Genomic DNA, 12,905 nt, shown 5'->3' with positions numbered 1-12,905 from the left:
AAACATAATTTGGTACGAACAGCCTTTAAAAATGGTGGTGGAAAAACATATGCTTCACAGCAACATTCTGTCAAGATTTTAAAAAGGCGGCTCCCCCAACCTTGTGATAAACCCACTCTTTCACATGCTCACAGAAAGGAGAGGTGCAGGACTGTAGAATCCAGTTATTTATCGTCTTAAACAAAAACACCATCTTATAGCAAAGGAAGGAGGAAACCCTGTGTGGCAAATAAACTTCATATAAGTCTAAATTTACTGGGAATGTGCAGTAAGTATATTGAGAGTACATGACCTGTACACTTTGAAACAGGGGAGGAATTCAAAGTTAAGAAGGGTGGAGGGAGGCTTTGTAGATGCAACCACCTTTAAAAAGTTATTACTAAACTCCTATCTCTTGGCACAATATGGTACATGCCAAAGGCAAAAACTGTTCTCAAAATCTCTTCCTGGGCTTATGGACACGTCACACCTGGCAAGAATGATGAAGATTAACAAAGCTGCGGGAGAACAGCAACTCCATCAGGGGAAGGTCATTGCAAATCACCCTTTAATTTGGGATTTAAATACAGGTTTCTGGAAATTGGGAAGTTGTTAATGCTTCAATGAGCTGTGTTTGATAATACCCTCAACTTCCTCTTCTAGTACATGCACATGAGGAAGGATCCTGTTCTGTAATATCTAGTATATTCGATTTTACATGTGATACATTTTGGTCTGACTTGAATCAGTTCTTATTTTCTAGATTATTAATCATCGTTCTACTGTAATAGTCAAGGTCCTGCTGCCTTCTTTCAGAACAGAAGAAATGTAACATTGAAATATGACCCTATGGCTTCTGTTCTTCCATTCCTTTATAATAGAGAAAGGCAGGGAATTTGCCATAGCCTCTGTTGAGTTATAGGGTTTATCTCATAAGTGGGAAAGCTCCATACCTCATAAGTGTCAACGAAAAGGAAGAAATATGAGAAGACTATTGGACATAAGAACGACCTATAACTCATATCTGGCAGTGATGTATTATACGTATTAATTGCTCGAAGAGCCAGATTTTCTTTTCACAGTACTGTAAAAAACAATCCCAGTAGAACACAATAAATTGAGCTAACAAAACTAATTGCTTTGATTAATGAAGCAGCAAGGATTTGGTTTTGACAATGCTAGTTACTGAATCAGCACCCAGTCATATGACTGGTAATGGGGGCCCACTGAGAGCGATGTCCCACTCCCACAAACACTTACGCTTGTGCTGATCTTTACTCATATAAGCAGTCCCACTGAAGCCCAGGGGACTACTTGTGTGCTTAAAGCCAATCAGGTAAGCAGGTATCAGCAGGATCAGGGCCTTTGTTCCATGGCTGTTCTCAGTCACAGAACAGGGTGCTGATTCAGGCCCCAATTCAGTAAAACACGTAAGGACATGCTCAAGCTCATCCCTATTCAGGAAAGCTATTAAGCACATAAATCCCATTGACTTTCAAGTTCCAATAAGACCTAAGCACGTGGTTAAATGCTTTCCTGCATAGGGATATTTTCCTGAATCGCGTCTTCACTACTTAGCACTGTCATAAATACTGCTTTATAGAAGCCACTGCAAACTAATTGCCTTATCAGGGCCTAAGGTCAAATATGATTTGATAAAATGTAACCAGAAAAGAACATACCTTTTCAGCATACTCCGACACTATCTGCTTGATCTCATCAGACTGGAGTCCAACAATCTGACCTACAGTGCTAGCTGTTAACCTGCCCTGCAATTAAACCAAGAAGCATTTATTGAAGCTTTGGGACAATCAGTAGTAATAAATTGTAGGGTTGTTTGTAAAGCACCTCCCCTGAAACTATATAAATACAATACTATTTTAACGTAATCAAATCTGTTTATAAAAGAATGAAGCATGTAATGAAGTTCATTTTCCCCAGAACTCAGTAAACAAATGAACCTTCTTACATGCCCTCCATGAAGAAATGTAACTACTGAGGCTTCCTTCATAGTGCCAATAATTCAACTAAATCTGAAGTCACCTTTGCAGACCGTCAAAGTGCTTTAACAACCACCTTTTGAGCCAAATTATTGCCATGTAGGTGTGTGGAAAAGTGTTCATCCTAAATCACATGTGCAAGGAAGCCAAATCTCTCTACTAAGATGAAGAATTTTAGGAGGCATCTGATCACAAGACAAGTCTGTCATGTCCATCATTTGTCAAATGAATCTGTCCATTTGGTACATCAGAAAATGTGAAAGGTATCAGGATTTTCAAAATAGGACACAGAATGTTTACTATGTTTATTGCTATATCAGGAATCACTATGGAATTACGGGGAAAGGACAGTAACGCAAACAAGCAACATTCAGATGTTATATCAAAGTTACCAAATCCTAGCTGTGATGAATGCAATGAAATGCTCACAATATTTTTTCCAGCAAGAGGAACACCCCATAAGATCCCTACCTTATCTCTGTAAAGTAAAAGTGTGAAAAAGTCTAGGTTACACAAAGGCTTCATATGTTTAAATGACAGGTTTCAGAGCAGCAGCCGTGTTAGTCTGTATCCGCAAAAAGAACAGGAGAACTTGTGGCACCTTAGAGACTAACAAATTTATTAGAGCATAAGCTCTCATGGGCTACAGCCCACTTCATCGGATGCATAGAATGGAACATATAGTAAGAAGATATATATATACACATATATATATATATATATACACATATACAGAGGTAGAAGTTGCCATACAAACTGTAAGAGGCTAATTAAGATGAGCTATTATCAGCAGGAGAAAAAAAACGTTTGTAGTGATAATCAAGATGGCCCATTTAGACAGTTGACAAGAAGGTGTGAGGATACTTAACATAGGGAAATAGATCCAATATGTGTAATGACCCAGCCACTCCCAGTCTCTATTCAAACCCAAGTTAATGGTATCTAGTTTGCATATTAATTCAAGCTCAGCAGTTTCTCCCTGGAGTCTGTTTTTGAAGCTTTTCTGTTGCAAAATTGCCACCTTTAAATCTTTTACTGAGTGGCCACAGAGATTGAAGTGTTCTCCTACCGGTTTTATGTTTAAATGCCATTTCAAGGACAGTTGCATTGTAGTATGTTTGTTTATGCAATTATTTATGCAAAAACCACTTAATAAGCAGCACTAGCATTATGCAAAGGCCACAATCATTATTTTAGGGTGAAGGATTTTAAATCAGAAGTCTTATGAAAAGTACTGTCTCATGCTCAACCATCTTTCCCTGTATCCATTTTTAATTCGGATAAAAATGGATCCATTTTTAATTCAGTACCTCATGAAGATTTGCAACAGTTAACCATATTTCAGGAACAATGACAGCTTTCAAAGTAAATGGCAGATATAGAGGGGAAATTCAGGGGCACAAATAATTTAAGTGTTGTTAAGCGTGTTGAACTGATTCATTATACAGAAAAAAAAAACCAGACACCTGGGATTGGAGCACTCTATTATTTCAATCTCTGTAACTACACAACAGTCCTTTTTATCTGACTGGCAAAGTCTCAATGCACTTTGAGCCCAACCCAAATCCCAATAAAGTCAATGGGATTCTCTCTGCTGATAAATCTGGTTTGAATTCTGATGGCTAAGATATATCAATGCACATAAATGTTAAAGCAAGCTACAATTTCAAGTATTGCTTACCTCTTCTGTTGCCATTGCAGCCATTCCAGTCATCAGTGTTTTAATACGAAGCTAATGAAAAAAGATATTATTGCAAGATAAGAAACAACATGTGAGCAAAACAATTAGCATTAGAGGCCTTTAAATACTTAGTATACTTCTATTCTATGAGAGTTCCCATCAGCCAATCAATCCAATTTGCATTCTATTTTAATGCTCCTTACAGAAGAATAAACTATTATGAAAGTTAGTGAGGCAGTTGCTAAAATTATTCCAACCAGAAAGTTCTTTAATTACAGTAAGGACTCAGCTCATGTGGCACCTACAACACTCAGCTCCCATCATTGTCAATGAGAGATGAGGCCACTGAGTTACTCCTTTCCCAAAAAAGCATTAACAGGATCAGGTCTTAAGTATGAATGGTTCTGTGGTTGTAAAATAAAATGTTGGCCAGGTTTTTACATGGAAAATCCTAAGTGAACATTTACTTTTTGTGCATCTGTTTATTATCCCATATTTCCCTATCTGAAAGGAACTCACTGCTCAGCTAAGATATTGAAATTTTCCTCTTTGTAGAGAGGGAACAGAACATGCTGTGCTTTTTACACTGTCCTCAAGCTATTAATATCTAAGCCCTCTCTCTGTGTCCATGTGTGTGTGTGTATACACAAACGTACAGCACACCTCTTCAGCAGCTTGAAGGTCATCTTCATCATAGGCATCAGCCTTTCCTGCTCCTGCAAGTCCTGTAGGTAGAATCATTTTCTTGTCTTCAGCCTATTTAAGGAAAATAAATATACCACATAGCTACATAAGATAATACCAGCAGTCAAAGGGTTATGAAAGTAAAACAAGGAGGAAACTGTAATTCAGGTGTTATATTTAAATAACTGAAGTATAATGTTATATACTGTCTAGTGTCCAAGTTCAGGCCCTTCCCAAGCAGGTGCAACCCACTGAGATAAATGGGAGTCCAGCCTGCGTAAGACTGATGGCTATTTAGTCTCTCCATCTCTGTGTATGGTATAGCACATCCAATATAAGAAAGCAGCATTTTTACAAGTGTATTTTAATATAAATAAAGTTTAAATCTAGATCGAAGTAGTGGTTTAAAATCTGTGCACCTGAAAACTTCATTTTAAATATAAAGATATAAACCTATGTGGGGGACTGTCCACTTTCAGAAGAATTAATTCTGTTACAGTAAGTAGCATTCCCCAGAGATTTATACTATATTTCTTGACACCACGTCATCACTCTGCTCAAACATTTAAGTCCCCTCTCTTGTAGTGGCTTAACTCAGATGACAAATGGCGACAGTCTGACATATTGGCTAACAAAGCCAATACGACTTTGTGAAGGGACATGGTCATATTTTATGGCTGCACCTCAGTCATAGCTGCAGACTAGTTTATTTTGTACCCGCAGCCACACAGTTAGAAATATCTTCTTTTATATTACTTGAATATTAAATTTATAAGTTAAATGTTGGTGTGCTGCTGGTTCTTCATATACCCTACCGCTAACTGTATTGTGCTTTCCTACCAACCTGCAACAGGATATGCTCACAATTTGATGCATTATCTATCTCAATAAGAATATCTTGTTATTGAAACAAAGTAATATTGTGCTGCGGCATGTTCTATTTTGATGGGTGTCGTGAAATTATAAAATTTTTAGGGCTGTCAAACAATTTTAAAAAGTAACAGATTAATCGCACTGTTAAATAATAAAATAGCACATATTTTAACATTTTTGGATGTTTTCTGTATTTTCAAATATATTGATTTCAATTACAACACAGAATACAAAGTGTACAGCACTCACTTTATATTTTATTACAAATATTTTCACTGTAAAAACCAAAAGAAATAGTGTTTTTTCAATTCACCTAATACAAGTACTGTAGTGCAATCTCTTTATCGTGCAAATTGAACTTACAAATGGAGAATTATGTACAAAAAAACTGAATCGAAAAATAAATCAACGTAAAACTTCAGAGCCTACAAGTCCACTCAGTCCTATTTCTTGTCCAGACAATCTCTCAAACAAGTTTGTTTACATTTGCAGGAGATAATGCTGACCGCTTCTTGTTTACGTCTCCTGAAAGTGAGACCAGAGGCTCGCGTGGCACTGTTGTAGCCGGTGTAACAGGATATTTACGTGCAGATGCACTAAAGATTCATTTGTTCTTTCATGCTTCAACCACCATTCCAGAGGACATGCATCCATGCTGATGATGGGTTCTGCTCAATAATGATCCAAACAGTACAAAGAAAAGGAGTACTTGTGGCACCTTAGAGACTAACCAGTTTATTTGAGCATGAGCTTTCGTGAGCTACAGCTCACTTCATCGGATGCATAGCAGTACAGACAGTCGCATGTTCATTTTCATCATCTGAGTCAGATGCCACCAGCAGAAGACTGATTTTCTTTTTTGGTGGTTCAGGTTTCGTAGTTTCCTCATTGGAGTGTTGCTCTTTTAAAGACTTCTGAAAGCATGCTCCATGCCTTGTCCCTTTTGGAACATTTTGGAAGGGACTTCAGATTCTTAAACCTTGGGTGGAGTGCTGTAGCTATCTTTAGAAATCTCAGATTGGTACCTTCTTTGCGTTTTGCCAAATCTGCAGTGAAAGTGTTCTTAAAATGAACACGTGGTGGGTCATCATCTGAGACTCCTATAACATGAAATATATGGCAGAATGCAGGTAAAACACAGAGCTGGAGACATACAATTCTCCCCCAAGGAGTTCAGTCACAAATTTAACACATTCTTTAAAAAAGCTGTGTCATCACTATGGAAGCATGTCCTATGGAATGGTGACCAAAATGTAAAGGGGCATACGAATGTTTAGCATATCTGGCACGTAAATACCTTGCAAGGCAGGCTACAAAAGTCCCATGCATGTGCCTTTTCTCACTTTCAGGTGACACTGTAAATAAGAAGCGGGCAGCATTATCTCCCATAAATGTAAACAAACTTGTTTGTCTTAGCGATTGGCTGAACAATAAGTAAGACTGAGTAGACTTGTAGGCTCTAAAGTTTTGCATTTTTTTGTTTTTGAGTGCAGTTATGTAACAAAATATCTACATTTTGTAAATTGCACTTTCACAATAAAGATATCATACTATAGTACTTGTATGAGGTGAACTGAAAAATACTATTTCATTTATCATTTTTATAGTGCAAATATTTGTAATAAAAATACTAATAAAGTGAGCACTACACTTTGTATTCTGTGTTGTAATTGAAATCAATATATTTGAAAATGTAGACAAAGTCCAAAAATATTAAATAAATTTCAATTGGTATTCCATTGTTTAACAATGCGATTAAATCTGTGATTAATCGCAATTAATTTTTTTAATCACGATTACTTTTTTTTTTTTTAATTAATCATGTCAGTGAACTGCGATTAAATCGACAGCCCTAAAAATTTTCATTGGAAACAAAAACAAAGCATGGTCACATTAGCTATAATAAGGGACAATCCTACAATGTTTTGTTCATGGCACAGCACAATACATTTGTATAACAGCAAATTATCCTTTGCATGGTCATTGCTTGAAAACATTTTTATCTAATCAAACGACTTTTTGCAGCCCGTTATTGGATTTGTGTCAAACGGACTGTTTGTGAAAGCAGCCTGACATGACCTTTTAACAGGTATTTTCAAGGTAGGAAGATAATTTAAAAAGAGGCAGAAATCAATTATATCTTTCATGGGCTGCAGAGCTTTAGTTTCATGTAGCAATTTAAAAAAAAAAAGCAACAAAACACACAAGCCTGCTGACTTCAGAGCCTTCCTTCAAGATCTTCCAGAATTGAGGTTTCTTTAGAAGAAAAAAAAATAGGGTTCCTTCCCCCTTGACCACACTGTTTCTTAATTTTATATCAGTAACCAGTATTACCCCTTACCTTCTCCATTTTGCCTGATTGTCTGCTCAATCCATACCTCCTAAAATACACATGAAAGAAGTCAAAGATGTGTGTTGCTAGAACAACCAACATTCTCAATTTCATAAATACACTTGTATTAATATTCTGTACATAAGAAATGCACTAAGAGGTGAATTCTGTGACACAACAAAAAAAGCCAGCTTTGGATTAGTTAATGAATGCCCCAATAACATAGACTTTACAGAATATTTTCATTTCTCCACCAATCTTTCTACACTGTAATTCCATAGAGCTGCAATCAACATTCTATAGTGCTAATGTCTGGAGAACAACATGCTCTTACCTAGGGAAGGCTTAAGTGTTGGTGGAGGAAAGTAAACCTTAGCAGTTAATTATATATGCCTGATTCAGGAAAGCACTTACACATGTGCTTAAGTTCCGCTTAAGTTCCACTAAAGTCAATGGGACTCTTAAAGCTTAAAGGCTTCTCTGAACTGCAATTTTTTTTTTTTTACCGTATCAAGGCCTTAAATCCTCACAGCGCTAATATATACACACAAATGGGCTTTTGGTTTAATTTTTTCCTCAGAGAAAAGCTTATACCCTGCTAACCCACATTTTTAAACAGAGCGTATTTTGTTATTATGCACAACTTTTCACAAGCAACCAAGCGTTATTAGGCCAGAAATGAGTAACCAAACTCAACCTCATCATTAGAAACGGCCACAAACAAAACAAAAAAATACACACACAAGCATGAAAAGACAAGCTTGACATTCCTGGAAAACTTATTTGGAGATAAAAGACTCTTTAAAGTGGTATTTGCTGTAGAAGGAGTTTCTGACATCTTATGAATAAACGTAGTAAAAGTTTAAATAAAGGCTATCAGTGACATGAGGATTGTTTCCCACTAACTGCCCACTTTCAGGGTCAAATTCAGCCTTTGATTATGTCAAGGCAACTCCCAGCCTTAAGCAGCTTATCTACACTAGAGAGTTATACCACTTTAACTATGCTGGTAGAGTTAAAGCAGTACAATCCTCCTCGTCTGGATAGAGTTATATCACAGTTTAAAGGTGCTTTATACTGGCATGGCTATTCCCATATGGAAAGGGGAATTAGCTATAAAAGGCACCTACATAACTGCATCCATACCAGGGGTTATGTCAGTATAACTATTTCAGCAAAAATAAATAAATAAATCGCACTCGTAACAGGTAGAGTTACACTGGTACAATACTTGTGCTTATACCATGCCTTATAGTATGTACTGTACTACAAACTGATATACTAGAACCTTTGCCCCAAAATTAATTCCTGATATGTAAATAAGAGGTAGTGATATAAGCCCTGAGCCAAAGCCCACAGAACTCAAAGGAAAGATTTCATTAGACTTCGGATTAGGGTTTTGGACAACCTATGAGCTTTAAACACAGAAAGACTAGCAGAAGAAAAGACAAGTGAGAATATGGCAGCAGATATTCAGCGTCTATAGCCATATTAAGTCACATGCCATAACTATATATAGTAATGCCCATGTGTTTCTCTAGGCATGTGGAAGGAATAGAGTTGAAGGCTAAATGGGCTTTATAATTACTATGTCTGCAGTGAAGGAGTCTTAGCCCTGGTCTACGGGGGGGGGGGGGGGGGGGGGGGAATATCGATCTAAATTACGCAACTTCAGCTAAGTGAATAACGTAGCTGAAGTCGACATACTTTGATCAACTTACCATGGTGTCTTCACCACGGTGAGTTGACTGCTGCTGCTCCCCCGTCGACTCCACCTGCACCTCTCGAGGAGCTGGAGTACAGGAGTCGACGGGAAAGCGCTTGGGGGTCCATTTATCATGTCTAGACTAGACGTGATAAATTGATCCCCGCTAGATCGATCGTTGCCCGCCGATCCGACGTGTAGTGTAGACATTAGGGCTAGTCTACAGGATAAATGTAATCCTGTTTCAAACAGGATTATATTCACATGTACTAAGGAACTTTTAGTGTACAGCAGCAGGGTCCACACGGGCAACTTAGCGTACAACATGCTGATGTGAATTAGAATGTACACCCAAATTAAGGTATTGTGTAGAGATGCCATGATTCAATTACTATGTCTGATATGTATTTGTTGGAATGGGATCAATGGTCCGTTCCAATACTATTATGGCAGTTAAAACATTTAAGGTTGCCACTTATATGTTTGTGGAATATGCCTCATTCCTTAAGTACAGCTGCTTATTTTATTTTAATTTACATCATCCTACATTATACCTACTAATGCCAGTCTAAACTTTAATGTTTGCCCCTTTGCTAGCATTTAAGCTTTTGTAGTCATCCTTATTCTATTAAACTGTGATTTCTGCTTCCCATTTTCCCCAACAACTTTTGCTATATATTTAATTTTTCCTCTCTCTCTGACTACCACCACTTTTGGCTGCCAGGTTCAATACAGACCTATGATCACACAAACTTTTTCTTCTCCGATCAAAACCAACACAGTTTACGCTAGAGCTTCAGATCTTCTCTGTAATCATAATTCTGTACATATCACATATGTTCTCATTTGTTGCTTATTGTACCATATCAGATATGGTTCTCTCCATTCACGAGTCCCATAACATATTCCTGTTGTTATAATATGCTATGCAAAATATCCATACTTAATCATTACAATTCTGCAGTATTCCTAGTTTCCTCCAAGTTCCCTTCGCTTTTTTATAAAATCAGCCTAAATTTCCTCAGTTCCTAACAGCATACTACACATACTATAATAACTAAGGGGGTTAATATCAGCTCAAACGATCAATCTAACAAATTTCCAGTCATGCCCACTACCCTGCAAACTACATGCCTCCAGTTTCCTTTAATTTCCTACTGAAGCTCCTTGAATTTGTACATGAGCTCTTTAACAAACCTTGTATTTTAAGCGCATGTTTCATGAGTTGTCATGAATTCATGACTGAATCCAACAAAAACCTCATTTCCACTACAAGACCTTTTTATCCTTCAATGTCTGTCCATCCCTATTTTTATTTGCTCTCTCTGTACTTGCCCTTGCCTCTAAAGTCCTAGTTTAAACCTCCCTGTGCTGCAACTTTATCTGTTCTTTCCACCAGTTTGGTTCCTCTTTCCTCGGGTGTATCCTGATTGTGCCTCCAAATGTTCTGCAACATTTAGGCCAAAATCATTCCTGATGATCCACAAGATGAAAACTTCCTTGGTTTACTCCACCTTTCAAGCTGCCCATTCAGATTCTTAAATGTAGTGGGCCTGGAAGAGCACCAAAACCTTCCTTTAAAAAGAATCTACCCAGAATTTTATGTTCCTGAGATTTTATTCTAGCCTGCTGGGATCCAATCTTCTGATCTAAACCAGAAACTGTCTCAGGATTTAAATGGGCAGTGCTAAAAACGGGGGTGGGTGCTGGGGGAAGGAGAGGAATCCACTAGCACACAAGTCAAAATCATTCCCAGCAAAGTGCCACCAACTGCAGCAGAATCTAGTATTTCATTAAAAAAAAATTTCTAGCTTAGATCATTGCAAAGAATATTTTCCAACAATAAATTGAGTGCAGCCGAGATAGATGTTTAATGGAATGCAATGGAGCCATTCCCAACTGTAAAATTAAATTTTTCTTTATAAAAATAAAAACAGAATTCATTATGAAGAGGCTACAAGTCACAAGTAATTAAAAACTAATTCTAATTAATTCCACCCAAAAACTAAACAAAAAATTGCCCTTTTAAAAGACATTTGAAGACAAAGTTTTCCAAATGAACAAAAACTTCAGGGAGAAGCCAGCAATTTTATTCATTCAAGAAGGTATTTTTAAAAAATGGTAGATTCATGGGAATATTTCAATTAGTAATGTGCAAAATGCCTCAGCCTTTGGACAAACTCCCATTGACTCGTTGTTTCAAAGCATATTGCAAGATTTCTCAACATGGTAGCTAAGGAACATTTACTTATTTTCAGTCAGATAAACGTGCAGCTGTGTCACTTGATTATAGCATACAGTTTTTGTAAATGTTAGATTCATTACAGAATTAATAGCTACTATATACACAACAGGCATCTTATTTCTTGAGTCGCTAGAGATTGTGATGCTAGAGCAGTGTTCTGAACAGATCCAGAGATCATAGAACTACTTACACTTATTTTTCTGCGCCAACCTGCTAATATTTAAAATATCTGTACTGAAATCCATTGAAAAATAATGTTCTTTGGTTAGCTTAGGTATAGAATTCAAAAGTGCAGGCATGTGTGCTGAGTGAAAGGAGAGTCTTTTCTCATTCATAGTTGCATTCCAAATATCCCTCAATAGTTCTGTTCTGTTAAGAACATACTGCAGATTTTATTCCACTCTTATTGTCAACGAGCAGGAAAGAAAATGTTTGTTAGTCCATGCTGCTATAGCCAAATACACAGAGAATGAGAGGAAATGTTATAAAGCATGCTCCATCTCAGGACACCGTTGCTGCCTTAAAATAAAAGTCAAAAGGAACAAAAAGGAAAATACTCACAGTAAAGGGTCAGTAAATCTAAGGTAGGGAAGGAGGGATGAAAAAAAGATACAAAAAAAAAAGGAAGGAAAAAAGATATAGAACTCAATACTAGCTGAAGAACTTCAAAACAGATCAAATAGTAGAAAAGTCATCTATTAAGGGAGGCTTAAGTATTACTAAGCTAAGAAAAAGAAAATATTAGAAATAGAAATTGGAAACAGATAAAGTTTCTTAGTAACTCCAATTCCTTCTTCCCAAATACTGAACAGGTTTCCCCCCATTTATCTCATAAGAAACTGGAAAGATTTCAAAAGGCAACAGATATTAGTAAATATTTATTTTCATTTATATTTGTCTCTCTTCATCTGGAAGATCGCTTGCATAGCGCATGCGGCATCAGTGCTATAGCCACAATTCAGTATCCTGAGGTATTAACCACATCACCATTTCAAAACAAAACACTTCAATCCCCTTTCTTTCAGTCTTCCAGAAATCACTTCTTGAAAGCCAACATTGGTTAAAGATCACGGCTGAAAGTCTCAACCCAGTTAGAAGCGTCAGGAATCTACACCATTCTTTTTATGTGCAGAGATCAACCACGTACAATAAACAATCATTATTTATATGGTGGTGGTGCTGCTAATAGTCCTCACTCAGGGACTGAATCTCCACTGTGCTAGGCACTGTGCACTGTACATGTCAACAAGATAATCCTTGCCCCAAAGTGTTTATAGTTTAAGTAAACTTAAAATGTGAAACCAAACATCTCTTTAAACCTTAGCAGTCTGCATGAAAATAAAAGGGTTTCAAACAAAACCTAGGTGGCTAGGTTTATACAATATAAAGCATTTGAACCGCATCAG

The 12,905-nt window shown here is 37.0% G+C and overlaps 1 protein-coding gene across 6 annotated transcripts in view; it reads right to left on the bottom strand.

Annotated features, from left to right (window-relative positions):
* Nucleotides 1–12,905, bottom strand: part of CCDC93 (coiled-coil domain containing 93) — a 105,897-nt gene that overhangs the window by 59,230 nt on the left and 33,762 nt on the right. For 3 of the 6 annotated variants that reach the window (XM_037911890.2, XM_043525567.1, XM_043525570.1), the window contains exons 8-12: nt 12,061–12,078; nt 7,559–7,598; nt 4,324–4,416; nt 3,661–3,711; nt 1,662–1,748 (exon numbers count right to left, since the gene is read on the bottom strand). In XM_037911890.2, coding sequence (XP_037767818.1) covers nt 1,662–1,748; nt 3,661–3,711; nt 4,324–4,416; nt 7,559–7,598; nt 12,061–12,078 — 289 coding nt within the window. The remainder of the gene's footprint in view (nt 1–1,661; nt 1,749–3,660; nt 3,712–4,323; nt 4,417–7,558; nt 7,599–12,060; nt 12,079–12,905) is intronic. The other 3 variants (XM_037911891.2, XM_043525571.1, XM_043525569.1) reach the window with 1 other exon arrangement.

Source organism: Chelonia mydas, chromosome 11, assembly GCF_015237465.2.
Source record: "Chelonia mydas isolate rCheMyd1 chromosome 11, rCheMyd1.pri.v2, whole genome shotgun sequence".
NCBI lineage: Eukaryota > Metazoa > Chordata > Testudines > Cheloniidae > Chelonia > Chelonia mydas.
This window is presented reverse-complemented; position numbering and strand designations above follow the sequence as displayed.